General features: G+C 40.1%; 1 protein-coding gene across 6 annotated transcripts in view; it reads right to left on the reverse strand.

The window, feature by feature from the left end:
- Positions 1–15,940, reverse strand: part of CRACR2A (calcium release activated channel regulator 2A) — a 184,679-nt gene that overhangs the window by 65,423 nt on the left and 103,316 nt on the right. For all 6 annotated transcript variants that reach the window (XR_009757629.1, XM_061582583.1, XM_061582582.1 and 3 more), the window contains 2 exons: positions 13,147–13,334; positions 12,065–12,136 (listed from right to left, as the gene is read on the reverse strand). Coding sequence is in view for 5 of the 6 variants with exons in the window: in XM_061582583.1 (XP_061438567.1) it covers positions 12,065–12,136; positions 13,147–13,334 (260 nt within the window). In the remaining variant the exon portion in view is untranslated. The remainder of the gene's footprint in view (positions 1–12,064; positions 12,137–13,146; positions 13,335–15,940) is intronic.

Consider the following 15,940-nt stretch of genomic DNA (forward strand, 5'->3'; position numbering starts at 1 on the left):
GTGGTACCAAAGAACCAAGCGGTGTTCCAGTACTACAGGCCCTTCCAGATGCCCTGCTTGTCGTGCATTCATCCTGATTTGCTCCAACAGGGCTTATGTGGTGGAGGTTAAATTATACCTGGTCTTTATGGGCATTTGCTTTGGTTCGTTTGCAGGGCAGTTATACCACCAAGAGCATTCATCTGCATTCATCCTGAATTGCTTGTGGCATGCTTATACGGCTTCCTGTTATTCATTTATCCCACACTTCTTAATGCAGTTCCCTATCACTTTCCAAATTGCAAAGTGGATTTATTGTGCTAGGGAAACAGCGCCCTGTAATTTATTTTTATTTATTTATTATAATTTATATACCAATTGATTGTAAAAAAACCTCTAAGCAGTTTACAAAAGACATTAAAATTATTGATAAATCAGTTAAAAACAAGTAATTATAAGCATTTTAAAAACAAATTAAAAACAGCCATAGACCAAAAAAAATAAAATAAAACACATCAGCATCTGGAGAGGCTTGCCTATACAAAAGAGTTGCAAGCAGAAGTTTTAATCAACTTTAACTGCACAAACCTAAAGTTCCTGAGTTTGCTTGAATAGTGACAGTCTGGAGGCACCCTAAGAAGAAAGTGAAAACGAAGGTTGCTGATACTTCAGTTCAGTACTGAACTAAGCTAAATCCTGACAAGACGGAGGTTGGTAAGTTGGTGATTCTTGGGTTTGGGAACTGGGCTGATGGCCTGTTCTGGATGAAATTGCACTCCCCTTGAAGGAACAGGTGTGTAGCTTGGGAGTACTTCTTGATACATCTTTGACACTGGAGGACCAAGTGGCAAATACGGAATCCATTGCTCCGCATGCAGGTGAGACTTTTTCTCTTGTCCTTTTCCAGTTGGAGATACTCATAGTAAGCTAGTTTTCAGGAAATAAGGGGGGAGAGAGATGCTTGCTTATATGCACTCTGTGAGCAAAATCTTTGCCAGCAGCAGCAGCGTTGACTTGGCTGTGCCTCTGCAGTGGTGGTATTTCAGTGGTATTTTGGATCTCATTTGTAGGGGCTATTTCAGCTTTGCTCAGCTAGCACGTTTCTCCTTTTTCTCTACTAAAGCCCCTTAAAAAACCCTTTTATTCAGAACTCTTTTGGTCCAGGCTCCCCTTAACCTTTTAAAATTGTTATTTTTCTCACTCTCTCCAAAACGTCCTGCAAGCGATGACCTGGGATGCTGGCATTCTCCATTTCTCCCCTCCTGCCCCTCCAGCTATGCTTCCTCATGAGTAAATTGGCTCTTGGACTGCTCCTGTGTGCAGCAGGATAACAATAGGTCAGAAACTTCTCTCATTGACTTTTGCTAGGGTTCTTGAAGCCTTGAGAATGCTGTGAGTTTCTCCTGTGCTACTCTCAATTTGCACTGAATGTAATGTCACCCAATTGGTTACAGTCATCTGACGGGTTATAGGAGAAAGGGCATGGAAATACAGCATTTAAAGGGTTAATACAGAGATTAAAGAGGGTGAGGCTCTCTAAACTTCCCTTTTAATCTCTGTATATTAACCCCTCAAATGTCATTGAAAGCAGAACTTAGCAGAAACAAAGAAAGAAGGCATGAGACTGCATTCCAGTTCATGGAATGCAATTGGATCGGGACCAGCAAGTGAGTTCCAAGCCTAATGCAGCTGCCAGAGTGCTAAGTGGTTCAGCAAGCTAGAATCGCATAACACAGATATTTTTTTTTTTTCAATAATTTTTATTCAGATTTTCATAAAACATACAAGACAAAATCATAAAACATTCAAAGACAAAAAACAAAATCAAAAATAGTTAAACAAAAAGAAAAAAAAAAAAAAAACAAAAATAAAAAATAAAGAGTAAAATATTGACTTCCCATTTGTCAAAGATCAAATCAGTTATACGTCTATAATATATAACAATCCTGTCTCTTAAGTCATATTATAAAATCACTTTCCTCCAGTAGTTATCTTACTTAATCATCAAATCTCATAAACATTACTTTATTCTTTCCACAAAAAGTCAAAGAGAGGTTTCAATTCTTTAAGAAATATATCTATCAATTTTTTTTTTCCAGATAAGCATATCGATTAATCCATCTCATTACTAATTATGATAATCTTGTTGTCATAACCATAGTCAAAATAAACATTTCAATTAATCCATCACATCAGAATCTGTTAGGTTCAGTAATTTCAGTAGCCATTGTTCTATTATCCCTATTAGTTCCATTTTCCATCTTCCATCTTCAGTAGTCTTGTTAAGTCCAGTAATTTCAGTATCCAATCTTCCATTATCAGTATTCCATAATAATCTTGCTGTCAAAGCCATAGTCATATAGTAAGAGTCTGATGGGAATTACCTCTATCCCAAATATTTTCTTGCCATCCATTCTGAATAGGTTGCTGAAATACTGCTGTAAAATCATATCTCTGTTCTTTTTTTCAAAATACACTGGGTCATCTCTTGAAAGTTTTTCCATTGTCACATGGCTGCAGTTAATTCCATAGATTTTCTCTATATTGGGCTCCATCACATCATTCCAGTCCAGAAGATTATCCATGCCATTGATAACTTTATCTCTAGAATCTTCATTAATTTCTTCAGAGATAACATTAAGTTCCAAACAATAGATTTTATTTCTAAAGTCCATAGACTCCAAATCTTGTTCCTGTTCCACGTTTGTTCCAATCTCCGGGATCTCCTCTCTCACAGGGACCCCTGTTCCAGTCTCCAGGGTCTCCTCTCTCACAGGGACCCCTGTTCCAGTCTCCAGGGTCTCCTCTCTCACAAGGACCCCTATGTCTTTAATCTCCTGTGTCTCCAAACAATAAATTTTGTTTCTAAAGTCCATAGACTCCAAATCTTTTTCTTGTTCCACGTTTGTTCCAATCTCCGGGGTCTCCTCTCTCACAGGGACCCCTTCCAGGGTCACCTCTCTCACAGGGACCCCTATATCTTTAATCTCCTGCTTCATTTTACTCAATTCAATTTTCAGCTCCTTACAACCCTGTCGCAGGTTTTGTTTCGTTATCTCAATCTCATCCATTATTTTCTGAAACATAGTTATTTCCAGCTTCTCAGCCACTTTCTTAATTGCCATTTTAAAAGAAAAATATAGGAAAACCACTTCTTATTTCAGCAACAATTGGGTTAATACTCCAAACTTGGTGACATCACAGTATAAACAGAGCAGACAGCCTTATCTCTCCATGCTTAAATAAACAAAATGCAGTTCCCAGGATCGAAACAATTAATGGCGGTCGTCAGAAAACAGATTCGTCAAAATAAAATAGACCAAAAAGAGAGTAGTCTCAAAACAGTATAATATTTTTCAAAATAAAAATCTGGAATAGAAATCCCTCTTCTGTGTATATCTTTAGAATGCAAATCCAGGACAGCTTTTTGCAACAAAAACAGAGATAAGCTATTAATTAGTGCGTAGCAGAGAGAAGTTATGGCTCCCCAGTGAGATGTCAAAAACTGATCAATCTGGCAAATCTCTTTTAAACAGCAACAATTTAAGTCAAGTAAAAGAAAAATATAGAAAGAAGGGTGCTTGCCTGTTAGTGCGTTCTCTCTTAGAAGATAAGATGAACGTTCGCTTTTCCAGATAGAGCTTGTTGTTAAAAATCCGTCCCACCTTCGTCGGCTGGACCTCGTCCCATAAATTAATGAGATCTGGTCGTCCCAACAAAAATAGGCTTTGAGGTTAATCTCTTCGTTTCTCCCTACCCGGGAGAAGTTTAATCAGTCAAAAAAAGAAAAAATCTGACTGATATATCTGAATAAGCTTCTTTTGAGGCAGGAGCCCGTCTCAAAAGCAGGCACAGGCTAAGTCACCCTTCCCGGAAGTCCCGCATAACACAGATATTGAAGAACCAGCACTGGTTGCTATATGGTGTCGAGCCCAGTTGAAGGTATTAATGCTGACTAATAAAGCCCTACGTGACTTAGGTCCTAATACTTGCAAGAGTACCTCTCTGTACCAGCCTGTTCATGCTGTAAGATCTGTGAGGGAGACCCTTCTCGTTACCTGCTACCAGGTGGTACATCATCAGAGGACACAGGATAGGATCTTCTCTGTGGCGGCAATGCATCTATGCATACCTCCAAGGTATGGGTGGTGATAACATTGTTTACCTTTTCAACACCAGCTGAAGACATACCTCTTTGCTCAGGCCTTCATAGGAGGGTTGACACAATGGGACTAGCTGTAAATTGATGGACTGCCTGCAGTTTTTAAGATTGTTTCAAAGATTTATTTGATTTGTTCACTTTTGAATTGTGAGTTGTTTTATGATTTTGATTTGTTGTAAATGTTTTATGTTGTAACCTGTTCTGAGATCATGAATTGATGAAGGGTGGCTAAACATTGAAGCAATAAACACACTTTAGAGTGCTCACTATTTGAGGACTCATTCCATCATTTCTGTTGAAAGACCAGTTCCATCAGGCCACCTCTCCCTCAATTGTCACTTTGTAACAGCCATTCCAGCAGGCTGCCTCAGCAGGAGAGATGAAAAGAAGGGCTCACTCCATCAACTCTGAAAGACCAGCTCCATCTGTCCCCCTCCATACTATTTAACAAAGAACTAGTGCCTGAGTTTTGCTTCTCTCCTTTCATCCTGTCTCTTTTTCCTGCAGTGTCATGTTTTAGATTGTAAGCCTAGGGGCAGGGAACTCTCTTGTTTGTAAGCTTCTCTTGGAGCCTTTTTGGCTGAAGAGTGGGGTACAAATACTCTAAATAAATATTTGACAAGATCATAGCACAATATTGATTTCTGCAAGACACTGGAACACTTTGCACACAAGATGCAATATGCAAAGAAATGTGCAAAGGATTTTGTTGTATGGGGTACTAAAGTGGCTGCCACATACTGTTCTTTGGGCTCACTTCAGAGAACAAACGGATACTAAGATCTTTCTACATGCTATTAATATTAAAGTGAGAGGGGCAAAAAGATTTTTTATGTTTGCACAAAACCCGGATGTTTTAGTCCTTAGTTTGAAATACTACCCAAAACCTCAATTTGGTTTGTGCTTCTGGATAATGAATTGTACTTACTAACATATTCCTGTCTCTTCAAATACTGAAAGCATTGAAAACAACTACTTCTGTAACTCTACTGGTAGCTTGTCAGGAAATTGGAAAGTTACCTTACAGAAAGGAATTCAATTAGCAAAGAGAAACTTACTGCAATTAAATCACCAGGAACATTTACTGCAGTTAAAACACCATTTCTTGGCGCCCTGCTTTTCAGCATTCCGTTAATAAGGCGCCAGCAGGGCGATCAGCTGGAGGGGGGGCTGGAGCTCCCTGCGCTCCAGCTGATCTCGCTGGAGGAGGGGAAGATCAGTTGTAGCCCACTACAGCTGATCTTCTGCTCCTCCTGTGCCGTCAGCGGGTTAGGTTCCAGACCCCCACGCTACAGCTGATCCGCTTTTCGGTGGTTTTCACTTTTCGGCAGGGGTCTGGAGCCTAACCTGCCATATGTGTGGGACCCTACTGTACAGTCTCAGATTATATTATGTATGAACTGGAGGATTCCATATGCCAAGCTTATGTCAATACCAAGATAATTATTCTTGCAGCACTGTGTTAAGAAATGGATGCTAAAAAAACCCAAACAGATCCACGGAGAAAAAAATACTTCCAATGAAAGGTGTACTTATACCTGCCATGTAGACAAATTATCAAGCAAAATATATACCAAAACCAGCCTTTCCAACTCCAGATGGACAAAAGACGATAACTAAAACTATATGAATCACGCCAGTTATGTGTGACATACCATGTTCTTTTGCATAGGTTTTGCAACCAATCAAATGCCCCTGTATAGATGTTTTCCACCTTGCAAATGACTGACCTGCAAACTAAACCATACTTTGTGCTGGGATATACACATGGAGGGGTGATAACCCCCTGTGTGGTAACATGTTCCTCAGTGGAGGTTAGGAAAAGATATACTAAGTTGCAGAACTCTTCATCTTATATTAGCCAACAGTATCACAGGAAATGGTAGATCACAACCAGTTAATTATTTTATGTTCCCAAGTGTCATTTCCCAAAATACCTTAATTGAGGACACCTTCAACAGATATAATGAATGTATGTCTCCAACATGTTAATGTCTGGGGAAAAAGGGATCTCGCCTCTTAGGTTTATATCTAAGCAAAATCTTATAAAAGCTCTCTTTGAAGTCCAGAGTCTGATGAGGTTTTTTCCCCATGTTTCAAGATTCCTCAGAGATACATTACCCAAATCTCTCCCCACTTATCTGGATAGAAGTTTTACTATGTATACTTTCAGAAGAATGTTATGCATCTATCATAATAAATTCTTTGATTGGCTAGAGGATATCAACAGTTCAAATTCTGTACAATCTCTGAGGACTATATCTTATTAATGAGTTTCTAATATATCTGCTATAAGCTGGTATAGCACAGTGGGTAGGAGAGCCTGGCTGGGAGTCCAGAGTCTGTGAGTTCAAATCCCCGCTCGTGTCTCCTGGGTGTCAAGGGCCAGCTAAAGATCACCCCCACAGTGAGTGGCTCAGGGGTTACGTGCCCTGCCACCTGTGCAGCCGTGGGCAAGCTGCATAATCCCAAGGAGACCAGTTGCCTCCCAGCTGGTAGTTGCGAACAAGAAAAGGGCTGGCTTGTGCAGCTGTGGCAAGCTGAGCAGGCCCTAGCCAGCTGGGGAGGACTAGCCTCAGAGGGGGGCAATGGTAAACCTCCTCTGAATACCGCTTACCATGAAAACCCTGTTCATAGAGTAGCCGTAAGTAGGGATCGACTTGAAGGCAGTCCATTTCCATTTTCAATATATCTGCTGAATAAATATGTGGGTTTAATTTGTCCCATAACTTAAAAAAAGGTATTGCACGGCCTCCTTACTAGGGCTGTGCACTGGATTCAGCCGAATCCTGAACTGAATGGGCCAATTTGTGCCCTGTCTGGATCAGGATGAGGCAGCTAAAGAATGAGACTGGGTTAAACCAAATCAATTTGCAGCTATTTGTACCAATCTGTAGCTCAGAGCAGTCTCTCAGAAAGGCAGAAAGACTGTCTCCAATCTGTTGCAATTATTCATTACAACACTATATAAGGAGAAAGCTAGGGTGGGGGAGGGGAAGGAGGAAAGCTGAACCTCACTTATTGATATCTGCAGAGCTAAACTTTCACCCCACCCAACACTCTCCAATCATAGTGTTGAGCAGGAGGGGAACAGGGGAGCTGGCCTTCTCTTATTGAGATATGCACTGCCTCTCAGCCTCAGAGGCAGGCAATGGTAAACCACCTCTAAATATGACTTGAATGCAGCCCATTTCCATTTCCATTCTCACCCCACCCAACACTTTCCAATCACAGTGCTTGGGGGGAGGGGGAGGAACTGTGTTCTCTTTTTTCCTGTCTTTGAAACACAACGGAGGCATGCTCTAGTCCTACTGGTATCCAACTATTTATTAAGCTCAATGTGTTTCAGAGAACTCTCCTTCATCAGGAGCTAAAGACAAAATACAAAGTAATAATTTTAATGGTTTAGTGTACACGTAAACAGTTTAATGTAACTCTACACTTAGAAATTTCTCTTACAGAAAATAAATTATAGTACATTTGACCACAGAAAAAAAGTTACATGTCTATAGCATAACCTCCATGAATGTAAATAAAATTTTTGCTATCCTTGTTCTTGCAAAATTCTTACAGAGCCTTCACTTGAAGTGTATATGAATACATATCTGAATCCTCATAGGACCCACCAGAACCCATATATAAAACCGTTACTATCCATACATCTCTACACTCATTATTATCCATTATATACTAACTCGTACACACCATTCAGTTTCTTAACTGTGACAAAATCTGTATTAAAAAGATCCAAACATTAACAAATTATTCTTACAGAATACCCACAGATGCACAGCCCTACTCATTACCCCATTTCAATAACACCTTCTCCCAGTACAGTATACCTAATGTCCTTATCCTCTTTTTGTTATTACAAAGTTTCACTTAAAGGATGAAAGTTCTGGACTTAGCTTACCTCTAAAATTGAACCAGACTGAAAATAAATCATCAGTAATGTGATGTAATTTAATAATAGCTTTCCTACTGCAGTGCCAGGATCAGATTGTTAATACAGTGCTGATACCTTGTTGTTCCAATACTAGCACCTTATCTTGGGAAAATCATAACTTCAAATGACTTAGTATAGCTGCATGGCAATTTTTTCATATATCTGTGTGAGCTGAGACCCCAGCCTTCGTTGGCTTACAGCACAATGTTAACCATATCTACTCAGAAGTACAGTATATCCTATTGAATTCAGTGCAGCTTAGTCCCAGATAAGTGGGGTTAGGATTGCAGCCTTATAAAAATATTAACTGCTTCTCCAGATTGCTTTCCTTCCCATTAAAAATGCAGAAACATTTATTGCCAGATAGAGTTTGAAAGGAAACTTGTATAGAATAAAAACATCAATTTGGGAAGAACATTTTCATTTTAGAATTGTTCTACCTAGTCATGAAATTCTTAGAGCTACCCATCTTTCCAAATCTTGCTTAATCTCTTTTCACAGACTCTTGCGATTCTGTAATTTTTAAAAAAAATATTTTGTATTACCTTATTGTAAGCAATACCATTGCTCCCCTGTCATGAAAGCCTGCATCTAAGATGGCTGTGGAACAGGGAATTGTGGGGTTTCTTTTTGACAGTGTGGGACCTGTGTGGGTTAACATTTGGTTTTTGCAAGCCAGCATGAGTTGGCAGTTTTAATGCCCAGCTGTGGGTAATCAAAGGCCCAGCCTAACACCTTCTTATCAGTCAAGGCCTGGTTCCATCAAGGTCGTAAAGCCTGGGAGCTTTAGGGAGGATGTGCCGCTTGGCCGGTGATTAATAGGCCTCTAACTCAAAAAGAAATCCCTGATTGGATAATTGTCTCCAGCCTGCTGCTGGAGATTTTGCCATAAGTATGGGCAGAAAATTCTACGTTTTGTTCCTCTTCTGGGTCCCATCATGCCTACTTGATGTTGCCCGGTGAGGTTCCATTTTGCTATTGCTATCCTGACTGTTATCTCTCTGAGGAGAGGTGGCTATGCAACTGAAAGCCTTTATGCAAGTATTAGGCTAGGCTAGTTAGCTTTCTTGTTTTCTTTCTTGTGATTGAACTCTCTATGTTTTACCTTTCCCCTCTTGGGTGTGGATATTAAGAACCATTTTGCTGCTGTAATTGTGCACCTCTTTCATTCTTTAATAAATTTACTTCTATTTACCAGTGTGTGTTCATTTCAGGAGAAGGTTAGTTCTAAACCTGCTGCCTTGACCATTGACCACAACTACAGTGTAAATTGGGTGTTTGCCTAAGGCTCCAGGGCAAGGAGTGTCTCTTTGGCTCTTGTCCTTTGGAATTTCTGGCAAGTTTTCTGGGCTCTGAGCTTCCCCTTGGCTCAGAGTGGTTAACCAGTATAAGGGGTGGTGGCAGCTACCTACACTGCAAAGCTGTTGTGAGTGTGCACAGGCTTGGCAGGGAAGGATATTTTGCCAGGACCAATTGCCCAGGGTGAGGAATTGGTTCCTGGGATGGTGAAGGGTGTGGGGGAGGACCTCAGCTGGTCATCACACACACCCTCTCACTCTCTCATGTTTTTGCACATAAACAAAACTCTGGGAGTATTTGGACAATTAACTTATTCTTGATTTCTTGGAAAGAAACCAAACTACAACAAATGTCCTACATGTTACTTATATGGATAGCCATCCTAATGAAATAGTCAATTTCACAATACCTCCAAAAAAGATGGTGTTTGTGACCAAAATTGTTCAGTTTTTCTCAATGCATACATATAAGGCACAGTATTCTCTCATCACCACTACAAGTGTAGTGAATGTTTGGCAAAAATTATACATTTGCAGGACTTGCAGAAAGGGGAAGGACGATAAAAGTGGGTGATGCATGCTTCATGTTGCCTCTGCTAGTTTTATCTAGTTTTATTGGGAAAGGGCCATAGCTCAGTGGAAGAGCCCCTAGAGCCAGTGTGGCATAGTGGTTAGAGTGTTGGACTACAACCTGGGAGACCAGGGCTTGAATCCCCACACAGCCATGAAGCTCACTGGGTGACCTTGGGCCAGTCACTGCCTCTCAGCCTCAGACGAAGGCAATGGTAAACCCCCTCTGAATACCATTTACCATGAAAAACCTATTCATAGGGTCGCCATAAGTCGGAATTGACTTGAAGGCAGTCCATTTTGCCTTATCTATCTGAAATTTGGCAGGCCTGATTATTTTGATGGGGAAGTAAAAATATTTGGATAGAAAACAATAAAATTACAGACAACAGAAGACTGGCTACTCTTCCATTGAAACTAATGCAAATAAAAACTAAGAGGAGTGACAGAAATAAACTGGCTACTTCTGAATAATTAACTAGACAAATGTATTAACTAATGTGTAAAAATGAACGAATTAAAAATAAGCAAAATGAATGGACAAACACTTGGCCAGCAGCGGTGGGGCTTAATGGAGCAGCATAGCCACTGGCACAGCAAAGACAGGTTGGGTCCATTGCCAGCACAGATCCTGTGCCAGATCAGTTCTACCCTTCCCTCCCAAATACCCTATTTCAGGGTATTTGAATAAGTTTGAATAAGTGCATTGAGGCATTCTGTGCCAGAACTCCATTGCTGGCAGAGCCAGGCACAGCTGGGTGAGGGACACTTCCCCCTATGGTCCCTTGGGGCCATAGGATCAATTGGAGAGTCCTCTCCAAGGGCAGAGAGACCTCTGCCTCCAGAAAGGAAGATCTTATACTTGGTGCTTCCTCTGTGAGGCAGGAGAAAGGTCTCTGGCCAGTTCCACTCAGACATCAGAGCTCCGATGCCAGAGAGGGCAAACAGCAGTTATTTCAGAGCCATGCAGGAGGCAGATTGGGGAGAACATAGATCTAAAGGATCCTTAGCCTTCTCATTTCCCTGACAAACCCTCAAAATGGGAGAAAGCATACACCAACTCTGGAGCTGGCATATATATTCTCGATATTGGTTTCTTTAAAAAAAAAACAACACTCCGCCCCTCATTCTACCTTGCTGCAGCATGCCAGGCAGGTCTTTGAATATTTTGGAACCTTTGACATCAGTTCCGCCAACCCCTGGCTAACTGGTAGGAAGTTTACTCTGTGAATTTTCCCCCCTTGCTCACTGCTGTTCAAAATGCCTCCAAAAACTGGTGTATTTGAACCAAATCCAGTTTTTCCAGTATTTGTATGCATCAGTAAAAAATGATAAATGATAGGGGCATGTTTTATAGCTTATGCAAATACCTCTCCATCAAGAGCTTACACACAATAAAACTAATATAACAGATATCAAGATAATATTTATTCTTCTTGTGATGGATGCCATTTTGATGATGTCATCACAGTTGTGTGCTACAACATGGGAGTGGCACCACAGATATTCATCAACAACAGTATTATAAATTGAATGAAACTACCCAAATATACTTATCACCAACTGCCACAAAACAGAGTTTTCATACATTATGTTTCCTGACTACAATGGTTGCTTTTGACTATGACAGATAATCCCATGGTTCTGGTGAAATCCTCATGGAGTCCAGGCTAGCTTCTCCCATTAGGGGTGAATCTTCAGCTCACTAAAATATCTGTTGAATGGAGCTAACTATTCCAGCAGATTATGGGTGCTCTAGCAAGATGAAAATGTCTGCCAATAATCTAGTAGCAGGAGCAGAGAACTAAAGACTTCTAAGAAGATTCATAGCCTCTTAAGATATATTCAATTAATGCATTCTGCATTCTGTTTTGAATCTGTATATTGCACTATGTTGAAGAGGAGCACATTTCCCAACTAGCATCTCCTCTCCTGGGAGGCAACACAAAATTGTATGCATGAAATTCAGAAGATACATGCATGTTAACCAGCCACCCCAAAGTCTCCTGTGCTCTGAAACCATTCATTCTTCCTTACACATGGAACTCCTACATGGTATCATCTCTTTCTCTCCTTCTCTTCCCCCCAAAACCAACTGTGTTTTCTTACCTTAAAAAATCCAGTTGCTTACGTAGTCCTGATTTCTCCCTCTGTAATGTTTCTGTCACTCTGTAAACCTCCCTAGAGGAGACATATACAAAGTATCAGAATAAAACCCTAAATTCCCAATTCCTTAGAAAATGCCACTGGGATCTGTGTTCCCTGCTGTGGCTCTTGAAAGCAATACCTGGCAACACGAATAATTCATTGTTTTGAATACACAGTTTCCCTGAACATACTTAAACAGTTGAAAATGAATCTGTTTAACCTGACTCTATTTTTAATGCAAGTCCTGGACACAAATTACTGTTTTCACAAAGCAAAGCCATCACTCCAATTGTTAACACAGGACAAGATGGGTTTTTAAGGGTCAAACTACACAAGACCTTTATTGTGTAGTCTTCCTTTGAGTGGAAGTCATCCTCCGTATACAAAAGCTGTTCTGAAACTATCTCCTAAAAATTATAGAAGAGGGAAGTGCTTTTTGTAATGGCTGAAAATGTTCCTTATCTGATGGAGTCTATGGACATTTATGCCATAAAAATATTTAGTTCTGAAGGTAACACAGTACCCTTTGTTGTTTTTCCATCCCATGCAGATTTCTAGAAAATGAGAAAGATTTATTGTTTTTTGCTCAGCTATATACTGTATAAAAACCATAGGCTAGAGAGAGCGAGAGAGCTGATAGTAGGATACTGTTGTTACTTGTGTAAGCACATTTATTTTGTCCTGTCATTTTCTCTTATATATCAGATTTTGTAGATTTTGCTATCACTACAATAACCTGAAAAGCCTGTTGTTGGTTGAAAAGCCAATAATGAGATGCATGTGCACACTGTGAAACATACTGTACTGAAATGTTGTGTGTTTATTTATTTATTATTTAATTTGTATCCTGCCCTTCCTCCCAGCAGAAGCCCAGGGCGGCAAACAAAGCTAAAAACACTTTAAAACATCATAAAAACAGATCTTAAAATACATTAAAACAAAACAGTGTGCTCTCACAAAACATTGGTAGAATGTTTGAAGGAGAGGAATGAGATAACATCATCACCACCCCCAGATATTTTCTAGTTCCAGACATCACTCACATTTCCTTTTCTTCCTGCAGCTTTCCAGCCTCATCCTGAAGCATCTGCAACTGCTGTTGGGCAATGATTAACTCCTTGGATGTTCCCTCCAGTTCCTTCAGCAGCTCTTTGTTTGTAAGTTTCAACATGGTGTTTTCCACTTTGGTCTCATGCTTGTCATCGTGCAGCTCTTTACATTGTCCCTCTAACTGTGTGAAAAAGAAAAAAGTCAACTGAATTTGATTTAAACTCAAGCCCCAAAATACTTACGACTTTCAGGATGTGGTTCAAAGTGCTTTTTGGTGTTCCGGTTCCATACTATTAGTATAGAATATGTTTTCTGCTAGTGAGAGAATCAAAGTAATTCTAAGACATGATTTATATGTGATATGGGCCAGTAGCAGAAGGTAGATTTGGATATACTGGTAGATCTAGGGATCATCTGCGATTGATTGGCAAGGGTTTCTCACTCTGAATTATTCTACCTAATTTAGCTGCTGAAATGAAGAAAGCTAACTAGAAATGAAGAAAGCTGGTATTGAAAACAATTTCAAATTTTTCAGAGGCACCCTGTTCTGTTCTATCTGTTATGTCTTTTTACCTGGCTCTTGTTGGTAGATACTGGGGTTCTAGTAAAAATGTAGATCCATCAAGCCTGCCCTGCCCTGATATGGGCCATAGGGAAAGTGATTCAACATATAAGCATCCCATTCACCCTCGCTTCAAGTTTAAATACACCTATGGCATCCTTTCAGCTTTGACCCAGATGCGTCATTAGTCACAGCGTTACTCATACTTGTCCTTTGGACTTGGACTTGTCCTGTGGGCAGGGGGTTGGACTCGATGGCCTACAAGGCCCCTTCCAACTCTATGATTCTATAAAATACATACTTGGACAGAAAAGAGTTCCTAGTGCTAGCTAACTAAATTAGAGATGCAAGGGAACTATGCTTATCCCTTTTATCTCAGAGAGAGAGAGAGAGAGAGAGAGGAATGAATATCTCCCCTCGCAAGGTAGAATGAAGAAAAAGGGAGGAGTCAGAAAATGAGGTCAGCAACCTAACAGTATCAATTTACACAGCTGAAGGAAGGTCAGCACAAGTTAGGTCAGAAAGAGAGTTTAGGAAGTATGGCGATGTGTCTCTCTCTTTCCTTTCCATATAAACCTATGAGCAAACTGAGCTGCATCCCATCACACTTCCAACAGAAACTTTTGCAGTGGATTTAGAGGTTCTTGCCTAGGAGAAACATTCAAGGAGTTTTAAAGGAAGTAAAAAGAGATTTGATAAAGTTAGTGGAATTTCCAAGTGAGTTCTGGACACCAATGAAAACGCCAGCATTTCTTCTGTCTTGTTTGGGCCTTTTATAACAGAAAAATGCAATTGGTTTGATGACCTGCTTTGTCACAGAGAGTGAGCAGTCAGAGACATACTAATTGCCAGTAAATATAGTGACAGTATATGTATGATCCACACAGCTAGAGAGAGCAGATTTTAAAATTATTCTAAATGTAGTAGTGGGGCAAGGAAGAAAACACGGTTGTCACTCGCTACATATGGCAAAATGGCTATTAACCTGTGGCAATTTGGTGCTTTACTTCTACTACCTGTCAAAAAACAATTAAACAAATATTTATTCATGTACCAGTTCAGAAAAAGGGTCCACGCCACACCCTTAAGCACAAGTTTGCCCTTGGGTCCTATATGCTGCAAACTGTATTTGCACTGTGGGTAGAGTTCACACACAGCCATTGTTTTTGAAAGTTGCATTGTAATGTAACTGATTTTATGCCTGATTTCCCTACACTACTTAATGAAAAGATGTGTCAGATTTTGCACTAATTCTCTCAATAAATAATTTGAAATGTGTCATTTTCTACCCACAAAAACACAGTTAATTCTTGGGGGGGGGGAAAGTGGCAAAAATGTTAACACATTCACCACAATTCTGACAAGTATGAAAAAACTGTTGGACGCTGCTGGTCCAACCCCACATACCAGTGCAAGGAAGATTCTGTTTCTGAACATAGTGTAGACATACATTGGTTATTAGAGCAAAGCCTGTGATTCAGAATCATAGGCAATTGTTACGGTCCTGCTCCAGATTTAATAGGTCTGACTTGAAAAGTTATTGTCATGTCAGCCTCCTGATAGTTGGGACTGCAAAAATAAAACAAAACGAGATTATCAAGCATTCGGCAGGCCACAATACGTGGCAAGTGGGCTGATTTTAACTTGGTGATTCATTAGTCATTCATGCCTATGGAGGGGAGGGATGGTAACCAATGGATGGTTGGTGGAATAAATGTATCTATATTGAACAACCAACAATATAACAATATTACAGCTGGGTACATAACTATTACATAACTATTTACATAACATATGTAACCTTACCATATGTGGAGCGAGAAATGCCAGATGTCCAAGCTGGATTTAGAAAGGAAAGAGGTACCAGAGATCATATTGCAAACATACGTTGGATAATGGAATGGATACGTTGGAGCAAGGAATTTCAGAAGAAAATCACCCTGTGCTTTATAGACTACAGCAAAGCCTTTGATTGTGTTGATCATGAAAAACTATGGGAAACTTTAAAAGAAATGGGGGTGCCACAGCATCTGATTGTTCCGATGCGCAACCTATACTCTGGACAAGAGGCTACTGTAAGGACAGAATATGGAGACACAATATGTGTGAGACAGGGGTGTATTTTATCACCTTACTTGTTTAATCTATACGCAGGACATATCATACAGAAAGCAGGATTGGACCAAGATGGTGTGAAAATTGGAGGGAGAAATATCAATAATTTA

Source organism: Rhineura floridana, chromosome 8 (assembly GCF_030035675.1).
Source record: "Rhineura floridana isolate rRhiFlo1 chromosome 8, rRhiFlo1.hap2, whole genome shotgun sequence".
In the NCBI taxonomy this organism is placed as follows: Eukaryota; Metazoa; Chordata; class Lepidosauria; order Squamata; family Rhineuridae; genus Rhineura; species Rhineura floridana.